Genomic DNA, 20,849 nt, shown 5'->3' with positions numbered 1-20,849 from the left:
TCATAACACTATAATCGTACATGAAGACGAAGAGGTTATTAGAAGACCGTGGAAGTTTCTCAGTTACAGCAAGAGACCTGCCAATAATGGCAGAATACCTATAATGATGATGATGATGATGATGATATTTAATAATTATGATAGCTTTAATACGTATTTTACGGTATCTGCCACGAATATTCAATAACATTCCGTCTGTTGAATAATCTTTCTTGTTTCTTTCAGAAAGCGTCGAAAGGAAGAAGAAAAGTTACGTCAAGTAATAAATGACGAACTGGATGTTATCAATAGTTATATTGCAGAGCGGGAAGTAAAAAATGAGCATGAATTGAAAATATATTCTGATTATAAACTGAGACAGGACGGTGTTATACAGAAGTTACAAGAATCAATATCTGCTGGTTTGAAATTGAATTCACAGCTTATATCAAAGCATAGAATGCTTACTTACAAGACATGGTTCTTGAAAACTTACTTACCTGTTATTTTATTCCCCAAATCATCACAAGAAGCTTTCATCGCTAGGTTGAAAGAGGTTAGTGGAGTCATTTGTGGGTTGTAGATAAACACTGTGGCTGGTAGACTTAAGTCGTTTATGACGAGAATAATTTATAATGTAATTGAGCGACCTGAGTTGTAGTTCAATTGTATAATGAAAAAAATTGTTAAGTATATGTATGTCAGTGTGTGTATAGAATATTGCTAATGAAAACGTGTGTTTGTAATGGTTGCGTTCTATGGAATGACGTATTTGTTTCGAGGAACTCTTGTTAGTTTGTTAGAAATCAGGTCTTAGTCTGAATTTGCGCACTTCTTGCAAATACTAATTTACTGAAATTGCGTGTAAGGTGTTAACTTATCACGAATGAAATACCAGATTTAAAGCTACGTAAACTGATCAACCTCACCTTCTCGAAAGAAAATTGCTTTATATACAGTGTGCCTCAAAAATCCTCTGACATAGGGTAACTGTTATTAGCAGAGTTAATACAAAATGTAAATATATATGAACATTTGAATAACCAAGGGTAATGAACCACTTGATAGGAAAGGAAAACAGTAAATCGATGGACACAATGGGTTTTCTCGTTCGAACGAATTGTTTGTAGAGATAGTGGAATTAATGTTCTACCACAAAAATGTTTCGCTGAAAATTTAATAGTGTTAACAATAATAGATCTGAAAATGTTGACGCAATACGAAAAGGGTTTCTGAAATATCAACCTCAAGAGAAAGAAAAACTGCTTTCAAGATTGGTTTGAGTGTATGCAAAAGTGCATACTTTGATCGTAGGGGTGAATACTTTGAAAACCAATAAAGCCATTTCCAGAATTTCACATACATGTCTTTTTACATATTGATTACAGAAACTTTTACAGCAATCCTCTCTTAATAGACATTAATTTGTTCGATTCGACACTTAAAAAAAAATTTAAAAAATTATATATATATATAAAGAGATAGATAATAATAAATTATTTTCTACTTAAGTACTTTATTATTATTATTATTATTATTATTATTATTATTATTATTATTATTATTATTATTTTCTGCTTCTAGAGCTTTTCTTGAAATCGGTTCATATACTTTTTTATTAAGAAGATTTTACTGGATAAAGTATATAGCGAAAGAGCTTGTTATGTACAATCTTGAGTTTTCAATATAATAATTACGGGTGGGCAAAACCGTTTTTTATAAGCACCAAAACCCGGTTTGTCAAAAAAAAAAAAAAAAAAAAAAAAAAAACAGCTCAGCATTTCATAAAGCTTGTTCGATTTTTCGCCGAAACCGGTTTCGGCTTTCTCGAAAAACCTGTTTCAGTTTTTCCAAAGAACCAGTTTGGTTTTCAGCGAAACCGGTTTTCATTTTCTCAAAAGGAATTTTAAGTTTCTATTGAAACAATGTGATTTTCATCGAAGCCGGTTCTGTTCTTGTTTTTGTAGATCTCATTTCCAAACAAGTCAACAAAAAGCAAAAAAGGTCTTGACAAAAAATCTAACCGATTTTAAAACAGTTAAAAAAAAAAAAAAACTTTCTGTGCCAACCAATAATAATAATAGTTTTTACTATTTTCTGGTAAGTAGCTCATTCCATACTCGCTCCAGGATTCATATTACAAAATAGAAAGAACATTATAACACACTGCAATTATAAAAGCCACTATATATAACCTTTCACACAGTGCTTCATCAAATAGGAAAGGAGACAAACAAAAGCAGAAACCTGAGAAGCGCCACCATGATGGCATCACTGGCGGAACTACGTGGGGACGGAGGAGGTGACCGCCCCCTCCAAAAGTTTTTTTTTTTTTTTTAAACTACCAGCATTTATCATTCCCGGGGAGAAATACAAATAATGATCTTTCCTCGCCCGACCCAATCTGTGTGACAAGCCTAGCAGAGTCTAATTAAAATACGTAGTACTTAATATTATTTAATACAGACATATTTGAATTGTGAATACTTCTGTCCTTAATTCTTTGAGGGGGGTCACCGTAAGCCCCAAAGCAGCGAGAATATGATTCATTTGTTGGACTAACAGTAGGGTACTAGTAGGGTAAGACGTCTCACTCTTTGAACTAAAAAGGTATATTTTAAAAATTGTGTCCTAGAAAAAGGATATGGAAATGGAATTCGGGTCCGGAAACTTCAATTACCTTTACCTTGAATAAAGAGAAATATAGAATCTCTAGCGATACTTACCGAAAAGCTCTCTGAATCTGAGATGAGACCATGGGCGGAGTTATGGGGGGCATTGCCCCAAAAATTTTCTACAAGAAATAAAAATGCCACCTATAAGATGGTCACCTACCAAGACCTGCGAGACCGACCAACGAACGGGTCTGTCCCCCACTGTCCCTCTTCTCCCAGCAGACAATTCCTAGCACCGCCTATGGATGAGACTTTCCGGTTGGTTGGTTGATTGATATGTATTGTATTTACGTAGTTTGTCAAGAGCGATATTTACAGAACAAGAACTAGAGATTAGAGTTGGATCTGAACCATTGTAGTACTTTCGATGTTCAGTCACCGGGAATCAAATCATGGAGGTATTAAAGATCAAAGGTACGTTGGCTAGCTACTAGATCAACAAAGAAAGCCGTAACTTTTGGGGTTCAACACGAAAAGATTAGGAAAGGATCTGGAATTCATTGTGACTTTTAATGCCATTTCATCTTTTCTTGGCTTGGTATATATATATATATATATATATATATATATATATATATATATATATATATATATATATATGCTAGGTTTGTCACAAGCTGTTATTGTAATTCATATATAAATGACGAAGTCCTGAGTAAATAACTGATCTTCGCACAAACCAAACCACTTAAGCTAGAAACTTGAAGTTTAGACAATAGATAGAATTTGTGACGTAGGCAAGGGCGCCCATGTTGTGGTTTCCAGGGGGGGGGGCAAGTATAAGCGACATTTCAAATATAGTTTCAAATTTTGATGTAACTATTCTAAAAATTCTATTGGGTTTTCGATTTTCCGAAGTACAATTTCCTCTGGGGGGAGGCGATCACCCACCTTGCCCCCCCTGATGGGCACCCTTGGACGTAGGGTATCACTAAGGAAGAATTTTTCGGAAATTAGAAAAAAAGGAAGAAGGAATGGGTTGGAAATTATTTTAATAAGATGGCCATCTCTCCGAATCCCTTAAGGTTAGAGACTTGGAATTTGGTATTTGGATTTCTCATTTCAAATAATTTGACACGCATTTCAACGTTTGTTGATACATTAGTAAAATGAGGAAAAGAGAGGTGGAAAGAAAAAGGGGCGGAAATTGCAATTATTATAATAAGATATCAATAGGTCAAGTGGGGTAATTGTGAAACAAACAAACAAAAAAAAAAAAAAAAAAATTTTGAGTGTAGAGCAAAAACTGCTTGAATTAGAAACATTAAATATATATATATATATATACAAACATCTTTGAAAATAACTCAGGTGCTTTTCGTTATTACATGTAGTTTTCCTGAAAAAAAATGAAAATGTGTTTCAAAATAGCCCCAAATGCAGGGGCTATTTTGAAACAGCAATGGGGCTCTTGTGAAACGCCCGCATAGTTTACAGGATTGAAGACTCTAAAAGAATACTGGGGGGCTATAATGAAATGCTTTGAGTATAATGTTTCACATGACAAAATTTGATGTATATATATATTTCAGATAGTTACTCAGAGATTTCATATCAAAAATGAAATGAGTAATAACTCTTGTTATTGGTACTTACTTTATAAGTAATAACTTTGCAAGTGATAATGGAGAGCAGGCTTGAAGGTAACAAAAGTTATTTTCATGTTCTGTCTCCACTAAAGATTCCCTTGCTTCCGTAAAAAAGCTGTATATCAGGCAGAAAATATCAATTATAAAATATCATGTCGTTTTCGTTGTTTAACCTGATCCCATTAAACGCGGAAAAATAAAAAGATGCACCTTTCACAGCTTGTACTGAACAATAAAGTAGACACATACTTTTCTGTTGCATAACATGAAAAATTCCAAGAATATCATGTTCTCATTAGAGCACCAAGAAATAGTTCTAGCTTTTACACTTCAAACACATCAACAATCTTTTCAAAACAGTACTTATACCTATCATCAGACATTACCATTGCAGGAATAGGCATAATGCTAATGTTATCCGACTTTTTAATGAATGAAATGTCAGTTTCAACAGGTTTAAATGTTTTCTTGTTCACATCTGATTTAGGGCCCATAACTTAACATTCATCATGAGGTAGCACCCTTAATACTGTAATAATATAACTATATATGTGCTATTTCGGCGACGTCCTTTAAAATTTGCAAGAACAAAGCATTCTCATCTAATGCACTCTGTTTCAGGGTCCTCTACTTTTTCGACGAAATCGTCAGGTTGTGGGTCATCCAAATTATCATTATCAGAATATGCTGTCAGACAAGGAAGCATTCTTCAGCAAGAAATTCTTCGTCGCTGCTCGAAGAGTCACGAGTCTTCTATTGTTTATTCTTAGATGCTCTATGAGATAGTGGCACTGAAACATATCAGCATGCAGTCCTTCATATATTTTAAATGCAGGGTTCTTACAAATTTGGAAAACTGGGAAAACAGGGAAAAGTAAGAGAAAATGAAACGAAGGTCAAGGAAAAGTCAGGGGAAAATGGTGCTTAACCTGGAAAACAGGGAAAATTGGGGATTTTTCTTAGGAAATTAAACTGTTGTCCGTCTTACCTATTTGTTAAGATAAGCCAATAATTCAGCCATTATTTGTTTAAAGAAGCACAACAAATAAACGATTTTCGTTGAATTTTAGGAGTTGTATTTATGGTATGTAAACTTGTTAAGTGAGGTAGTTGCTACATGTTCAGTTGTACACAACATTATTTCTAATATTAAGAATGTAATTTATGAAGATATTTTGATTTGTTACACTTCACGTTTAAAATGGTGGCGTTTCTTTCTGTTGAAAACATAATAGTGTAAGTAAATGAGGGTAATTTGCTATTACTCGATGCTTTTTCACACCATAATAAACTGTAAACATGTTTTTAGAATATAGCTATGATACAATTTAAATGCCGATGTCCAATGAAGAAGACTAAGGGCAAGCTCTAGAAGTTAAAAGTAATCTGAAAGTCCCAAAGAATGTAGATATAGGATTTGGGGCAGAAAAAAAAAAAAATGCATTGGGAAGCTTAAAGATGTCAAGGAAGTAGACAAATGCAGTTTCTTCAGTATTTGTAAAAAAATTTTGATAGGCACTACTGAAAAAATACTCGAAAAATGTCCTCTTACTCGTGCTATTTCATGCCTTGATCCTGAGGTTATCTTATATAAACTTATAAACCTAAAATTGCCCGGATAAGGATGACGAAGTGCTTGGAAATACTCCATCAGTCGTTTCATCTCGATGATGTTAAAGCAGAGCTAGTTCAGAAATAGTTCGAATCTTTTCTTTAGCCGTCTAAAAGTGTGTTGGCGTCTTATTTTAGTTCATATGGAAGCAAAACAAATCTTGAGTTTTATAAATTAGTTCTAAGTAACAAAAGTGAATTCAAACACTTGTGGAGTCTTGTAAAAATGACATGGATTATTTCACATGGAAATGCAAGTGTAGAGTCTGGTATTTCTATTAACAAAAGTTTATTGGTAGAAAATTTGCTAGAGGCTTCTTCAGTTTCCAAAAGACAACTGGTATATTGTTTGGCCTACATAGGTGGAATTAGAAGTCTCAATGCTTCAGATCCAGAACTCTCTAACTTTTTGTAAAAGGTGCGAGAACAAGACACAATTCGGCTTTGGAAAAGAAGAAAAAAAAGAGAGAGAAAAGAAAGAGAAAATGAAAGGTCTCAGGCAGTACTTAAACGGAGAAAAATGGCAAAGTTAAAAGAACCAGAAAAAAGAGAGATGACTTAAGGAAAAACGATTGGAATCAGAATAAATTGAAAGTGAAATCAAAATTTTAAAACAGTAAATCTAAGTAACTGAAAGAAGTAATCATAGCTATTATTGTTAAAAGCTTTTAAGTAATGTTCCTATTTATTTAATATCATTTAAGTTCTTTTCGGATCAAAAGATCCAATATATTTCAGGCAAAAATTTTCTTGTACTTCTTATATCTGAAGAACTACATATAGTGTAGCCAAGCCCGAACTATCACTTAACTCACTATGGTATGCTTACTCCATAAAAAAAAAAATACGAAAATTCGATTTAGGGGCCGTTCGAAAATTTTGTAACTCCTGATCCAAAAACTAATTATCGGCCAAGATCGCAATCTTTTGATGCATTTTTTTTAGGGGGGAGGGGATCATTTCTAAAATTCTTGACCAAGATCGCAATCTTTTGATGCTTTTTTGGAGGGGGGAGGGGATCATTTCTAAAATTCTTGACCAAGATCGCAATCTTTTAAGGCATTTTTTGTGGGGGGAGGGGATCATTCCTAAAATTCTTGACCAAGATCGCAATCTTTTGATGCATTTCTTTGATCATTCCTAAAATTCTTGTTTCCTTTTAATAGTTGTATAATATGTATAAGATAATAAATTTATGTTTTATTGTGATAACAATTAGAATCTATTGAAATAACTGCGAAAAAAAAATGGTACAAGAACATAGAGGTTAGGGAGTTGGCATGGGCAGATGTAATGTTCGCTTCCCATAACTTTCATTATGTTAAACTTTAAAATATTTTTGCGTTTGAGGGGAAAAAATCCGAATTTGCATTCTCACAGTTGCATATACATTTACACATTACTTTGAAAAGTAACTTATTGTTTAATTTTCTCATTTTATTGAATTCGAAGAAATATTGAGAAATTCCCTTAAAGTATTGTTTTTTTTTTTTTTTGTTTGTTTGTTTGTTTGTTTACTAAATTTTTAGGAGCGCCTCTTAATTTCTTCGATATTAACAGAAGCAATTTGTTGACATTTTAAAAAGAATTCTTAAGTTATAGCTGCTCATTGGGAAGAAGGGTGTCCAATTTCTTAGTTTATTTATTTATGTAAAGAAATTTAACATTAATGTGTAACATTATTTGAAGATGTCTTATAAAGTTTCTTCACTAGCTCAAATAGCAATTCTTTGATTAGCTTACACTGGTTTGCTTGTCTACTATTATTAGCTTTTTGTATGGCTCTGTGTCTACTGTTTAGTGTTGCAAACGGAAAGTTGCTGATCTTATGCAGCACACAGGTTGAGAATCACTGGCCCAAGTCTTTATTTAGCTTCTACAGGCATCAATCATCAGTACACCATTATCTTATTAAATGTCGCGGGTCAGGAAAAATGATTGGTCTTGGACCTGGAAATCAGGGAAAAGTCAGGGAAAATGAGAAAAGTAAATTTGTAAGAACCCTGTAAATGTGATCTCGTTTCATAATAGCCCATTGACTTTGACTCATGTTGTCCTTCCACTATGCATCATTTTACATATTACTTACATGGCCTGAAAAGCTCCAATATCCTCTACAATAATACATATTTAGTTAGTTAAAGAGACATTTGGTATACGAGATATAACAAAAATTTTGCAAGAAAAAACAATTTTCTTTTTTCGTTGAAAAATGGATGCTTTCAGATTATATTTTTTTCTCTCAAAAACTGTCATACTTCAGATATTTGAGATATATACAATAAATTTACTGTCTTGTTATATTTTTCTTCAGACTTCAAAGTTATAGAGTACTGAGAAAGAAGAAGAAAAAAAATAAAAAACGGGTGTTTCACAGTAGCCCCACTTTTTCTGTTTCACAATTTCCCCACTTGATCCTATCTAAAAATCTTTGAAGGTTAGAAACATGGAATTTAGTATATGGACTTCTCACTTAAAATAATTCATTACGTACTTCAGCGTTTTTGATATTTTACCTAGAAAGGAAGAAAAGGGTCGGAATTATTATTATAAAATGCCCATATCTCGCGATCCCTTATGATTAGAGACATGAAAGTTAGTAGTTTGATTTTTCATTTAAGCGTTTTTTGCCACTTAACATAGAAGGAAAGTAAAAGAGATGGGGGTGGTTCACTAAAATGCCTTACGAGGTATATGAATTCCGTGACAGAGTTTTAGCTCAATCCAGTTCTATACAAAAGACGCAGAAAGGAAGAAAGCGAAATATTATGCCTCCGCAGCACGTAGGAGCATTTGTTATACTGTGCGAGGTCATATGCTGAGCAAATTGCGAGTGTGGGGGCGAAGGCGTGTATAATTTTATTGTTGTTGTAAGCATAGCTATAATTATACTATGTTTTGTAGACCCCACACAAATATAAAGATAGATAAATTTTGCATTATTCTTTATGCATGTATACTTCTGTTATCTATTTTTGCGTAGGACCGAGCCTCTTTTTTTCCAACTGTTGTCCCGCAATTGTTATTCAAAATATAAATGATTAAAGCAAATTGTACACTCTTTCGTTAAAATGAATGCCATCGTCAATACAATATTTTCCTTTGTGCAAGTACTGTGCAAGACAGCGCAACTGATATATCGCGTTGACTGTTAAGTGAATCATGACACCGCCACGCCTCTGAAACGGAAGTGCATATTTAATTTAAATCTGTAGAAAGAATATGCTTTCATTAATAATAATAATAATAATAATAATAATAATAATAATAATAATAATAATAATAATAATAATAATAATAATAATACAAATTCGGGTCCCAAAATGAAATGGGAATCAGGTTTACACCCCCGCCCTCTAGCTCCGGATTCATACGCGTCCCATTCTTGCAAATTAAAATCCTAGTCATTTTGAGGTACACTCATCTTTCAGAAGCGAACCGAACTTAGTGAAAAAATGAAATTGAATCTTTAAGTTTTACGTCCCATGGTTATGCTGGTGAGGCTAAAGGAGACGGTGATCATGAGAGATGAATGAAATGGTGGAATGAAGAAAGTGGGAGGAAACGGGAGAACCTCGAGAAAACCCACGAGCACGGTGTTTGTCCACCTCAAAGTCCACACGACGTAAGTTGGGATCGAACCAGGGACCCGAAGGACCGGAGGTGAACGCTCTACCACTGAGCCACCGCCCCCTTTCCCCGAACTTAGTGAATGACTATGCACTCTTGTACAGATGGAGAGTAAATTTCGAACTAAGTGTTCAGGGATACGCAGGAGAGTAAATTTCAAACTGTGTGTTCTGGAACAGGTAGTTTCAAAGTAAATTTCGAACGTAACTACGGGAACACTAAGCACTAACAAAAAAACTCTTTTCTTTGCCTTCCAGCTACAATTGATTCAACAAATGTTTAAGCTTAAAATGGCATCCTATAAGTTAACAAGAAAACATCAAGCACGAAATAAAATATTATCGCTGTGTGATTTCGCAGAATTTGAACCTGATAAAATAGAGATGACATGTGCAGCATTTTTGGAAGACATCATCAAGGTAGCAGAATCATGTCAGACTTTCACTAGTGAATATCGTCAACAATTTCCAGAAATATCAAGCTTAACGTCGAAGAGTTCTGTAAAGAAAGATGAATCCATACAGAAAACTACATCACAGTAATATTTATTTCTTAATAAGGGTGACAAATCTTGGTAGTATTCATATAATTTTGTACCAATTAAATAAAAAAATAAATAAATCACTCAAGCATAAATGTAATTTTATTATCTACCCAAATAATTCTACGCAACAATTTAAAACTTTTTCAGGGTTCCCATTCTCTTTCCCAAAACAATTTCCAGGACATTTCCACGACAAATCACCAATTTTCCAGGACTTCGACACAGGAAGGTATAAAAGGATTGCAACTGTACGTTCAAATCTCACATCAGTAAAATGAAAAGTACAGTAGCTTATGCAGTGAAGTACAGTATTGGTACACAAAGCGGAGCGTAATGGTGTTTTTTTTTCCCCTCACCGAATAAATTTACAAACAACAAAAATCTATTTTTCGTACATAGCATCTTTATTATGTGAGTGTGACAGATATAATTAGGAAAAAAAAGGGCATTATATTACAAGTTTTTCAAAAGAGTATGGAGTTGTGTGATTTCCTCATCTATAGTCATAATCTCTTTTTTCTTTAGCGAAGCTGGTCTACGGATAACATTTGACTTTGTCAACAAATTAAAGCAAGATTTCTGCTCTGCTTCATGTTCGAGTTGATTTGCTTGTCTCCAAAGCTTTACTTGTTTCTATCAATTTCATTTTCTTTCTCTGTAGCTGCTGTACATTTTCACTTCTCTCTTTCCTCTTGCTCTGCCATATAGCGCTGCCTTGCATGGAAGGTATGATGCAGTATTTCTTTTATGATGTTGATTGAAGTAGTCTTTATGCACCATACACCAATCTCAAACCGACCAATGATTTCTCCTTCATATTTTCAACAAGCAGATCTTTATTTATGCTGTAGCCTCGTTCGACAGCAGAAGCTTCTTTATGATTAACAACAAATTCTTTCGAACCATCCAACAGTTTGTGTAAAAACAATCCAGCCTCTCAGGATCCAACTTACACCCAGCAAGTGCATCTTTAAACTGCTCAGTAAATTTTCCATACAAAACAAACAGCTGGCCACATTCTTTGGGTGTAGCCCATTTCTTCTCCAACAGTGACTGAAGAATACCACGAAAACTTTATGGATGACACACTATCTGGATCTAGCCATGTAAGGTCTCTCACAAGCCTATATTTCAGTGGACTCTTCTGTATGACATAGAACAGCAATTTGCACAGGAATGTCTGGCATTCAACTCTAAACTGGCATTTTTTTCTTTCAGTAACGTTCCTCTTTTTGTATGTACTACGGTTGCAAATCCCAAGTCCACATTTGATGCACTCACCATGTTGCTCTTTGGTGGGGTGAATTGTGATAGTTTAGCATCAGAAGACAATGTCCCAAGAACAGATTTATTTTATGCGTGCCACTTTCATTCGAACTTTATACAAATCTTTACCTAGGAATGAAACCAGAAGTTCATCACTTTGGTACCGCTGGAGGAGTGGTCTTAAGAGACTAGTTACAAACACAAGAAAATTAAACACATTGCATTAGACTACAGCACAAGCAACTTTCAAACACTGGAATGCATTTGACTTTTGGTTCAGAACTCCTGCCAGACATGCTCTTAATGTAAGTTTCCACTGATGGTCACATTTCCAAAGCTCTTTCAGCTACCACTACGTCTTCCAACCACCTGTAAGCACAAAACTTCAATGGAAACGTTTTGCAGCCAGTAACAAAAACAATCACGTTTTGCCGGAGACTCTTTAAACAGTCGCCACAGGGATGTTAATACTGATCGCAGGTCCCAGTCTGTTGATGCACACGCCACACGAGGAGCCCACCAACCACAAATACATGCAGGATCATGACAAATTATTATTCAGCACAAAAACAGGTATAGCAATCAAAAATAGCAATCAATTAAAATCTTCATTATACTTATGAAAAAATCTTAAATTCAGTATTTCTGTAAATTTCAAGGACATTTCCAGGGGGTTTCGTGGACAAAATCAATTCAAGGATATTTCCAGGATGAGTGGGAACTCTGCTTAAAAAAAAAAAATCATACAACCCACTTGCTTCTTTAAAACGTTACAGTATTCCGAAACTTTGCAATAGGACTCCTGTACTGTTATGCAACCACAACCACATTAAAGAATGTATGGATGCCTGTATGCACTTAACTTTGCGCCAGCATCCGTTGAAGCTTTTCATAGTTTAGTCCAGCGTTTCCCAACCTTTTTCAACTTGCGGCACACTATGGGTGTAACTTGAATTCTCGCGGCACATTCATAGTTATTATTATTTGTAAATATATACAATACCGTGATATTTTTTTCTGTGATTACTGATCTCCTTCTCACAGAGAAGAAAGCTCAATCACTGGTTCTTCCCCGTGGTATATCATTATGCTTATTTTTAATTCTAATTTAAAAATAGAAAACAATTGCAATGAAATATTGGACTCAGGTTTTTAAAACTAAGTTTTCTTTTTCGAAAACTGTATCCAACCTTTCACTAAGAAGAAAGATCACTAAATAACGAACGAACAAACAAATCTCTTTTAGTTTTAAACCACAAATGTAGGTAATTTGTATGCATGTTCGCTTTGTCGAAAGGATTGAATGATATTTTAAAATTTCAAGTTACGAAATAGTCTGCAGCAATAAAGAAGCAATAATAGTCGTAACAATGATAACAAATACTTTTTTTTAACATTAAAAATGAACAGAAAAGTAACACGGTATGAAACTTAAAGTTGTAGATTCATAGTAGACGATCATAATAATGTGAAATACAAATATACATTTTTCCTTTGTCTTGCAATTTGATTGATATAGAATTAATAATTTGTTTCGATTTCCTCGCGGCACACCAGCGGCCCATTCACGGCACACCAGTGTGCCGCGGCACACCGGTTGGGAAACGCTGGTTTAGTCCGAAGTTTACTATTAGATCCTAAAGAGATTTATATAAGCATCAAAATCGGTTCACCTTATGTCGGAATTAGGACTACGCATGAACAGATCTATAACATATATGTAAACGGATTGAATTTGACACTAAGAAATATTTAATGAAATTCCGTTCCTTAAGTGTCAATTCAAATGTTATTAGGTACTTGAATATAAATAATTTAATATTCGAGATATTGGGTTACTTAAGTTCTACCGACTATTTGAGATACAACGCCCTTTGAGTCCTTCGAATGTTTGAGATACTACGTCCCTTGTTTGAGATACTAAGTTTGAGACTAGGGAGGTGGTCAAAACAAGGCACGCGTACAACTTCAAGGTCATAACGTAAATTTTTCTAATCAACTAAATTATTGCAAAGCAGAATTTCAACACGAAATAGAAAATGAAAAAGTTAAAAATGAGAGTGGAGAAATTGCTTTCCCTAACTGAAAATTCACAGCTTTTTTTTTTCAAACAAATTACTTTTTCCTCCCCCCTTTTTTTTAAAAGAAAAGAAAATAATTGATGGACGTCGCCAGCAGATCTGACAGTTCTTCTGAGACATCTCTGGGACATTATCTTGGGTTTTCCCGTAGATTGTATAAACTTAGTCTGCGAGCTTTATAAACAGCCAGTAGAGTAGCACTGACTTTCTTTTATAAGTCTGTTCCTCGTCTGCAAATACGAGGTAGTTTCAGAGAGAGTACATCAATAATATGAATGCAGTTCGGAACACATCGAAAAGCATAAAGTAGGGTCACGGTGGCTCAGTGGTAGAGTGTTCACCTCAAGTGCGAGAAGTCCCTGATCCAACCACATGAGTTTGTGGTAGACAGTATCATGTCCGTGGGTTTTTCTAAGGTTCCTCATTTCCTCCCACTTTCTCATTCTATCAATACATTCATAATCATTCAATTTCAATGATCAACTGTCTCCTTTACCCTATAGGGCGTAAACGTGGGACACTAAACATTTCGTTTCATTTACGAAGCAAGTTCCACAGAGGATTGGGCATCAACAACAAAAAGGCAAAATAATGAAGTTTACTTTTGGACCCACGGCCGCCTTCATTTTAGTTTATGTTGATATTTCAACTCGCTCGGGGTCACGTTCACACTTGCTGGCTGGAACTTCTACAATACTATCATTGACTACTTATGCAAATCCTGTAAAGGAAAAGAACTCGAAAGCTGGGCTATACTATCTTTGTAGACACTTATTACACTTCTAACTTCGTTTGCAATTATTGTTCGTCCACTAACAGGAATAAAGACCTGTTATTCCATGTAATGAATTTGGCATAAAATATTATTTCTTGATATTAACTTGTCACTTTTCATACTGGTTTCCATGTATATTATACTCACTGTTAATAAACGATTGAGGATCCTGCACGTGCAGGAAACAAGGCAGACATATAAGAAGTCAAGGAAGCTAGGAGGTGGCTACAATTTGCTGTATAATGAAGCAAGTCGACAAGGAAGAAACGACATGGGAATTGTTCTTTCTACTGACCTGAAAGATAGTGTTGTGAGTATGAAGAGAAGGACCAACAGTAATGAGTATCAAGATATGCAGAGACGAAATTATCAATCTAGTGTACACTCATGTCCAAAATTATTGTCGCATGTCTATAAATATGTTGTAGAAGTATAATTTGATAACGAATTCACCCGGTATTTCTTATAACGTTAGTATGTGTATAATTGGCAAAGATCTGTATATGTAGCAAATTTCATGTCTAAAAATCAGTAAATAAGAACAATAAAACGAAAATAAAACTTTCTCGTACATTTTGTTTTACTCATTCTAATTTTACTATGAAATTTACCACAAATGTACTTTTCCCAATTATACACATAGTATCAGTATTAAAAGTACCCTGCAAAATCATTATCAAATTATATTCTTACAAGAAGACAGTTATAGATATGCGACAATCACTTTGGACATGAGTGTACGTATATACTCCGTAAGTACGATGCGAAGAAAAGAGAATTCTGGAAAGATTCGGATCACAAACTCCGCATTATCTCGCTTTAGGAAAGTAATTGTTTCTGGGGAATGGAGATGTCGGTAGAAGCTGGGAAGGGATTGAGAGAGTTGAGTTGAGTTGATTTTGAGTTTAACGTCCCATTCAGCAGCGAGGCTATATAAGACGTGGTCCTACTGATTAACGTGGAATCCGAACCACATGAGCTCCCGCCGGGAATCGAACCCGGGCCTCCCACGCCAAAGGCGCGTACGCTAACCGCTTAGCCACGGAGGAGTTCTGGGATTGAGAGAATATACGGTGGCTGGTGTGAGAGAAAGGGACGAGGAAGAAGAAAGAGTGAAAACTTTGCAACGATAGTCGACTTAGCGATTTGCAATACATTATTTCAGAGGAGGACGGAGCATGTTTTGACTTCCAAGAGTAGTAAAAAAAGAAAGTCAAATCGATTATATTTTGTGCCGAAGACAGTGCCCAAGGACATTAAAACTGCAAGGTAACGAATAGTGAAAGCGTGACTCCACAGCATAGAATGGTGAGCGTAGACTGGTAGTTCGTAAGTAGACATGATAGAAGGCCGCGAAATGGAGAGCCAAAACTTAGATGATGGAGATTGAAAGAGGAGGAATTAATGGGATCGTTCAAAGAAAGTGCTATGGAAGGAGTAAACCTGCAAGAGGAGAATGTGCAACAGTGGTGGAGTAATAAGAACAGTGGAATCATACTAGTAGTCACAAAGAAGACTTTGGGTAGAATTACATGAAAAATTCCCTCTACAGGAAAAGAGACGACGTAGTGGTAGAAAGAGGAAGTGGCAGAAGCGATTTACGCAAAGAAAGAAGCAAAGAAAAAGTGGGATGCTTCTGGCACAGAAAAGGATAAGCGTTTCTTCAAGGCTGCGAATAAGGTAATAGAGGGCAGTGGTTAGACCAAAAGCGCAAGCCTGGGATGAAATTTATGACAAACTTGAAGTACCAAGTGATATGAAGAAGTTATACAGGTTAGCAAAAACTGGGGACAACAAATGATATTACACATATTAGGCAAATAAAAAATGACAAAGACTGGTGCTTACCGAAGAAGATAAGATCAGAGAGAGAGATGAGTCAGTTATTTCGAAAAGCTTCAAAATGAAGGAAATGTAAGGAGTTTTCAGCGGTGGAACTCCAAATCCTGGATCAAGAATAAGCCGAAAAGAAGTAGAAAAAGCGTTAAAGAAAATGAAAACAGGAAAAGCAATAGCTCCAGATGGCATATCAGTAGAAGCATGGAAGAGTTTACAGGCAGAAGGTATAGATATCGTATGGGATCTGATGCAGAAAATTTATGAACAGGAAAAATGCGAGTCAATGGAGGAGTAATGTTATTATACTTATTTCTAAGAAGGGAGATGTACAGAAATGTGGAAGCTACAGAGTAACCAAACTATTGTCACATGCCATGAAGGTTTAGGAGAAAATTGTAAATGGGCGATTACGGGAGGAAACATCAATAGAAGAAGAGCAATGTGGATTTATGCTGGGGAAGAGTACAAGGGACGCAACTCTTATATTAAGACAAACTATTGAAAAGCATAGAAAAAACGAAGATGATTGCGTATGGTCTTTATTGATTTGAAAAAAGGCCTACGACAAAGTACTACGTCAGGAAGTATGGAGATGTCTGAGGAAGAAAAGAGTGCCATGGGCATATGTAAGGATAATCCAAAATATGTATAGAGAAGTTGCGACCCATGTAAGTAGTATGATTAACATGCCAATTCCCTCCACGGTTTGGATTACACCAGGGGTCAGCCTTAAGCCCATGCCTCTTCAACGTTGTCATGGATGTTATAACCCAAGGTGTGAGAGATCCCCGCTGTACGATGTTTGTCGATGATATTGTACTATGCAATTTAAACAGAAAAAAAAGTTGAAAGAAAAGTAGAGTTGAAAGAAATCTTTAAAATATAGGGGCTTAAAAATTAGTAGAAAAAAACTGAATATCTCGCGTTTAACGAAGAAAAAATGGAAGAGTAAGGGTACAAAAAAGATTGAACGATGTGAAAAATTATAAATATTTAGACTCATCTATTGCGAAGAATGGCGATTTGGACATGGAAATAATACACACAATAGAGGAATAGCGAAATTGGAAGCAAGTATGTGGCATTTAGTGAGACCACAGAAACGTTCTAAAGAATAGAGTTGATTTATAAAACAGTGGTTACGCCAGCAATGATTTACGGAGCAGAAACAAGACCAATAAATAAAGCAAATGCATGTTACCGAAATGAGAACGCTACACTGGATGTGTGGAATAACAAGGAGAGACAGTAAGGAATGAGTCAATACGGGGAACAACCAAGGTTAAAGAGGTATCTAAGAAGATCGAAGAAAGAAGACTGCAGTGGTATGGCCATCTAATAGGAAGAAAATGACTAAGACCAGAGGGTGAAGGCAATGGAAGTTGATAGGAAGAGAAATAAAGGAAAACAAGGAGGACATGGTTAGGAATGAATTTAGGAAGGAAGGTTTAATAGAGAAAAAAAAATTCCAGGACAGGGTTGTATGGAGAAGACTCATCAGAAACATCAACCTCACATACGTACGATAAGACGAAGAAAAAACACCTTTGTACAAATACCTCCCTGAACAAGTTATGCTTATTGCAACGTACACTCATGTCCAAAATTATTGTCGCATGTCTATAAATATTTGTTGTAGAAATATAATTTGATAACGAATTCTCCCGGTATTTCTTATAATGTTAGTATGAGTATAATCGGCAAAGACATGTATGTGGCAAATTTCATGTCAAAAGAGCAGTAAATAAGAACAATAAAACGAAAATAAAACTTTCTTGTCCATTTAGCAACATTTTGTTTTACTCATTCTAATTTTCGTATATCTAATTCTTTTCCTATGAAATTTACCACAAATATACATTTCATGATTATACACATAGTATCAGTTTTAAAAGTACCCTGCAAAATCATTATCAACTTATATTCTTACAAGAAGACAGTTATAGATATGCGACAATCATTTTGGACATGAGTGTACATAATGATGTATTAACCGGTGTGGTTTGGGATCAAGGAGAAACCATCGATAACTGACGGTGCACAACACTTCTGGAATATGATCCACTTATCCCGATTTCTCCCACATTACTTGAGAAATCTGAAGGATACGGGCATTCAACAAAACGCATTCTTCGCCCATCTTGAAAATAATCAGCTGACTTTCGTAACTGACCAAAACTTAAGACATAAGAAATCTTGAGTAGCGAGGAATTAAGAAAAGGCAAAAAGACTTCGCACTTTTGTTTCACCAACCATCAATTTTAATGCAGAGCAATACTATGACATGAATGATTCGGCTTTATGCTCCCCCTATGAACCTCTGTTGACCAATAGTATTATAAATGAAGAAGTAGATAACTATATTTAAAAAAAAAGGAAAGTATTCAAGACTTTCCCTGCCACACCCAAGGAGGGAACAACTTGTGAAAATCATCACAGACGCTGCTTCTTCCGTTTTCGGCGTCTGCGCACGTAATGACTATATAAAAGGGAAATTGGAATCTAGAGAACACATGCCGACATTTCGAACAAAAAGTGCCTATAAAGTCCAAGAAGAAAACTAGAAGAAAATCTTCGACACCCCTTAGTAAAATCATGTTTGTCAACATAATTTGGGGTAGGTGGATGGGTGGACCTCGCACTCTGGCCACATTCTCATGCTGAGCTCTGGATTATTTTCAAAATATAATAAGCTATGAAAATAACCGAAGCGTTGAACAGTAATTAAGGAACTGTTAGAAATTAGAAAGCCAAATCTTTTATTTAGTCTTTTATATAGGAAACTTTCGAATAAATCAAAATCTATTAGAAAAATCATTAGAAAAAGGAATTTTTAGCCTAAAAGTGGTATTTTTTTTTAAAACCAAAAGCGTAAGCAAACACCACAGAAAACCTCCTCTGAGGCACGAATTTAAGGTATTTGTCATAAACAACAACCAACCAACCATAATGCAGAAAACAATACATTAAATAGCCATATAATAAAATTATTGTGAAACTGTTGTGCGTGTTGCATAACCAAATCACTATCAAAGTTTTAAGTTCAATACACGCCACCTAAACGACCTCTAAAAAAAAAATCTTTTAACACATTCGAGTCGGAGTCCGTTCCTGCGATGTTTTCCCCTCAAGTCAGCGGGTTTTGCGATACTTCTCGATTTTTATATTTAACCCATTAACGCCGGAATTATTTTTTTGTTTCCAATTTTGGTGAAAGTGGTAATTTTGACTTATTTAGGTGTGAAGACCACGCATGAGAAATTGTGAGCTCGTGACGTAAGCGGTTTCGTTGGGGTACCCCGTGATCATATGAACACGCTAGGCTTTTAAGTAAGCACTTTCGGATAGCATGAATATATGAATCCCTGTTAAATTATTCACACATATGTTAAAAAAAAAAAAAAAAAAGTCTTAGAAACTGCTACAACCTAGAAGATAAAATAAGCACAGTATCGGGATTGCGGAGTTGTAGGTTATGAAGGCCATTAGGAACTTTATCAGGGAGTCCGAAAAAACTTAAGGGGGATATTCCATGGTTGCTATATTACGTCTGGTATTTAATATAAGTGGTTTGCTATATTACGTAGGGGGCCCGGGCCCCACCTGCCCCACCTTCGGGCGTACATGGACTTTATGGAATTCTTTAAAAAAAACTATCAGTGTACGTACAAGCCCTCATTACATTTGAAACATTTCGTAAGAACTGCTTGAACATAGGGTACATGCACAACGTTTTCGATTAGAGCTAACCTTCAAGTGATCTCTCCCATCAAGATGAACGTAACCACTTGCACGTTATTGTTCATTGCTGAACTTAGAAATAGCTGGAAATCCTGCACCTAATGGAATGGCTTTATATTTCTGCAAGCAAGTTCGGAATTGTAAGTGTGAGATGTGTGTCCTGTGTTTGCTCAACAGAAGACATGTATTTCGCACCTGTACGTCTATCATCCAAGAGAAAAGTGCCCACCACCACCACCATTTGGACCTGATTCCAATGCGATGAGATATTCTGGTTTATTTGATCAGCATCTTTCATGTCCTTGCTGTATTTTACTAATAAAACATAGACGAGTTACACGTGTTTTCTTCTTTTCACTCTGACATGTGAGAATACCGTTCAACATTAGGAACAGACTGAGCCCCGTGACATATAGACGTGGTTGTGACCACATTGTTGTCACACCATCTTCACCAAGTCGAGTATTATCTGCAAAAAAACAACTTCAGCGTGATTGGTAAATTAGCACCCTGTAAGGTTGTCAATTCTTCTGAATCATTGCAGTCCTCTTCTGAATCTTCATCCGAAAAGATGTTTAGAGGATGTATGACTTGTATGTCTTGTACGCCATTCGACTCCACAATATCAAAGATTTGTTGAAGTAAAAGACCTCTCTAATGAACGCAAAAGAAAAAAATAGCAAAAGTTGTAGCAAAAGTCATATAATAATAATAATAATAATAATAATAATAATAATGAAGTGAAAAGCATAAAATAAGTGAAATGAAACCACGTACAAACTTTTCTAAATTAACTTATCTGCAAAAGTTTACTGTACTATCAATATTTTTACGTACTGTACATACTTAAGAGAGAAGGATCTACTTAAACGCCTTGCGTGTTCATACGATCACACTGATGAAATACCTGAATAAGCATGCCCCAAATATTTTCAGATGAATGAAATGTAATCTGTTGCAACCTTTGACATCTCTAAAATATAACCAAACACAAAATAATTTAAAAGGATAAAATATAAGAATATCTTTTAATACCTACTGTGACGGCAATGCCGTTTTTATTCTATTTTTGGTTCACTGCCGATAACTGTGCCTCCAGATCGCATTGAAGCCGCAATA

The 20,849-nt window shown here is 35.3% G+C and overlaps 1 protein-coding gene across 1 annotated transcript in view; it reads left to right on the top strand.

Moving 5' to 3' along the window:
* LOC145675926 (uncharacterized) overlaps positions 1–10,110 on the top strand; it is a 74,319-nt gene extending 64,209 nt beyond the window's left edge. The window contains exons 10-11 of the mRNA XM_081746733.1: positions 226–535; positions 9,742–10,110. Of these exons, the coding sequence (XP_081602859.1) occupies positions 226–535; positions 9,742–10,026 (595 nt within the window). The 3' untranslated portion in view covers positions 10,027–10,110. The remainder of the gene's footprint in view (positions 1–225; positions 536–9,741) is intronic.
* Positions 10,111–20,849: the final 10,739 nt, after the last annotated feature.

The sequence above is a fragment of the Thermobia domestica genome, chromosome 18 (assembly GCF_964235325.1).
Source record: "Thermobia domestica chromosome 18, izTheDome1.hap1.1, whole genome shotgun sequence".
In the NCBI taxonomy this organism is placed as follows: domain Eukaryota; kingdom Metazoa; phylum Arthropoda; class Insecta; order Zygentoma; family Lepismatidae; genus Thermobia; species Thermobia domestica.
Note: the sequence above shows the minus strand (reverse complement) of the source record. Positions and strands in the feature narration are given on the sequence as shown.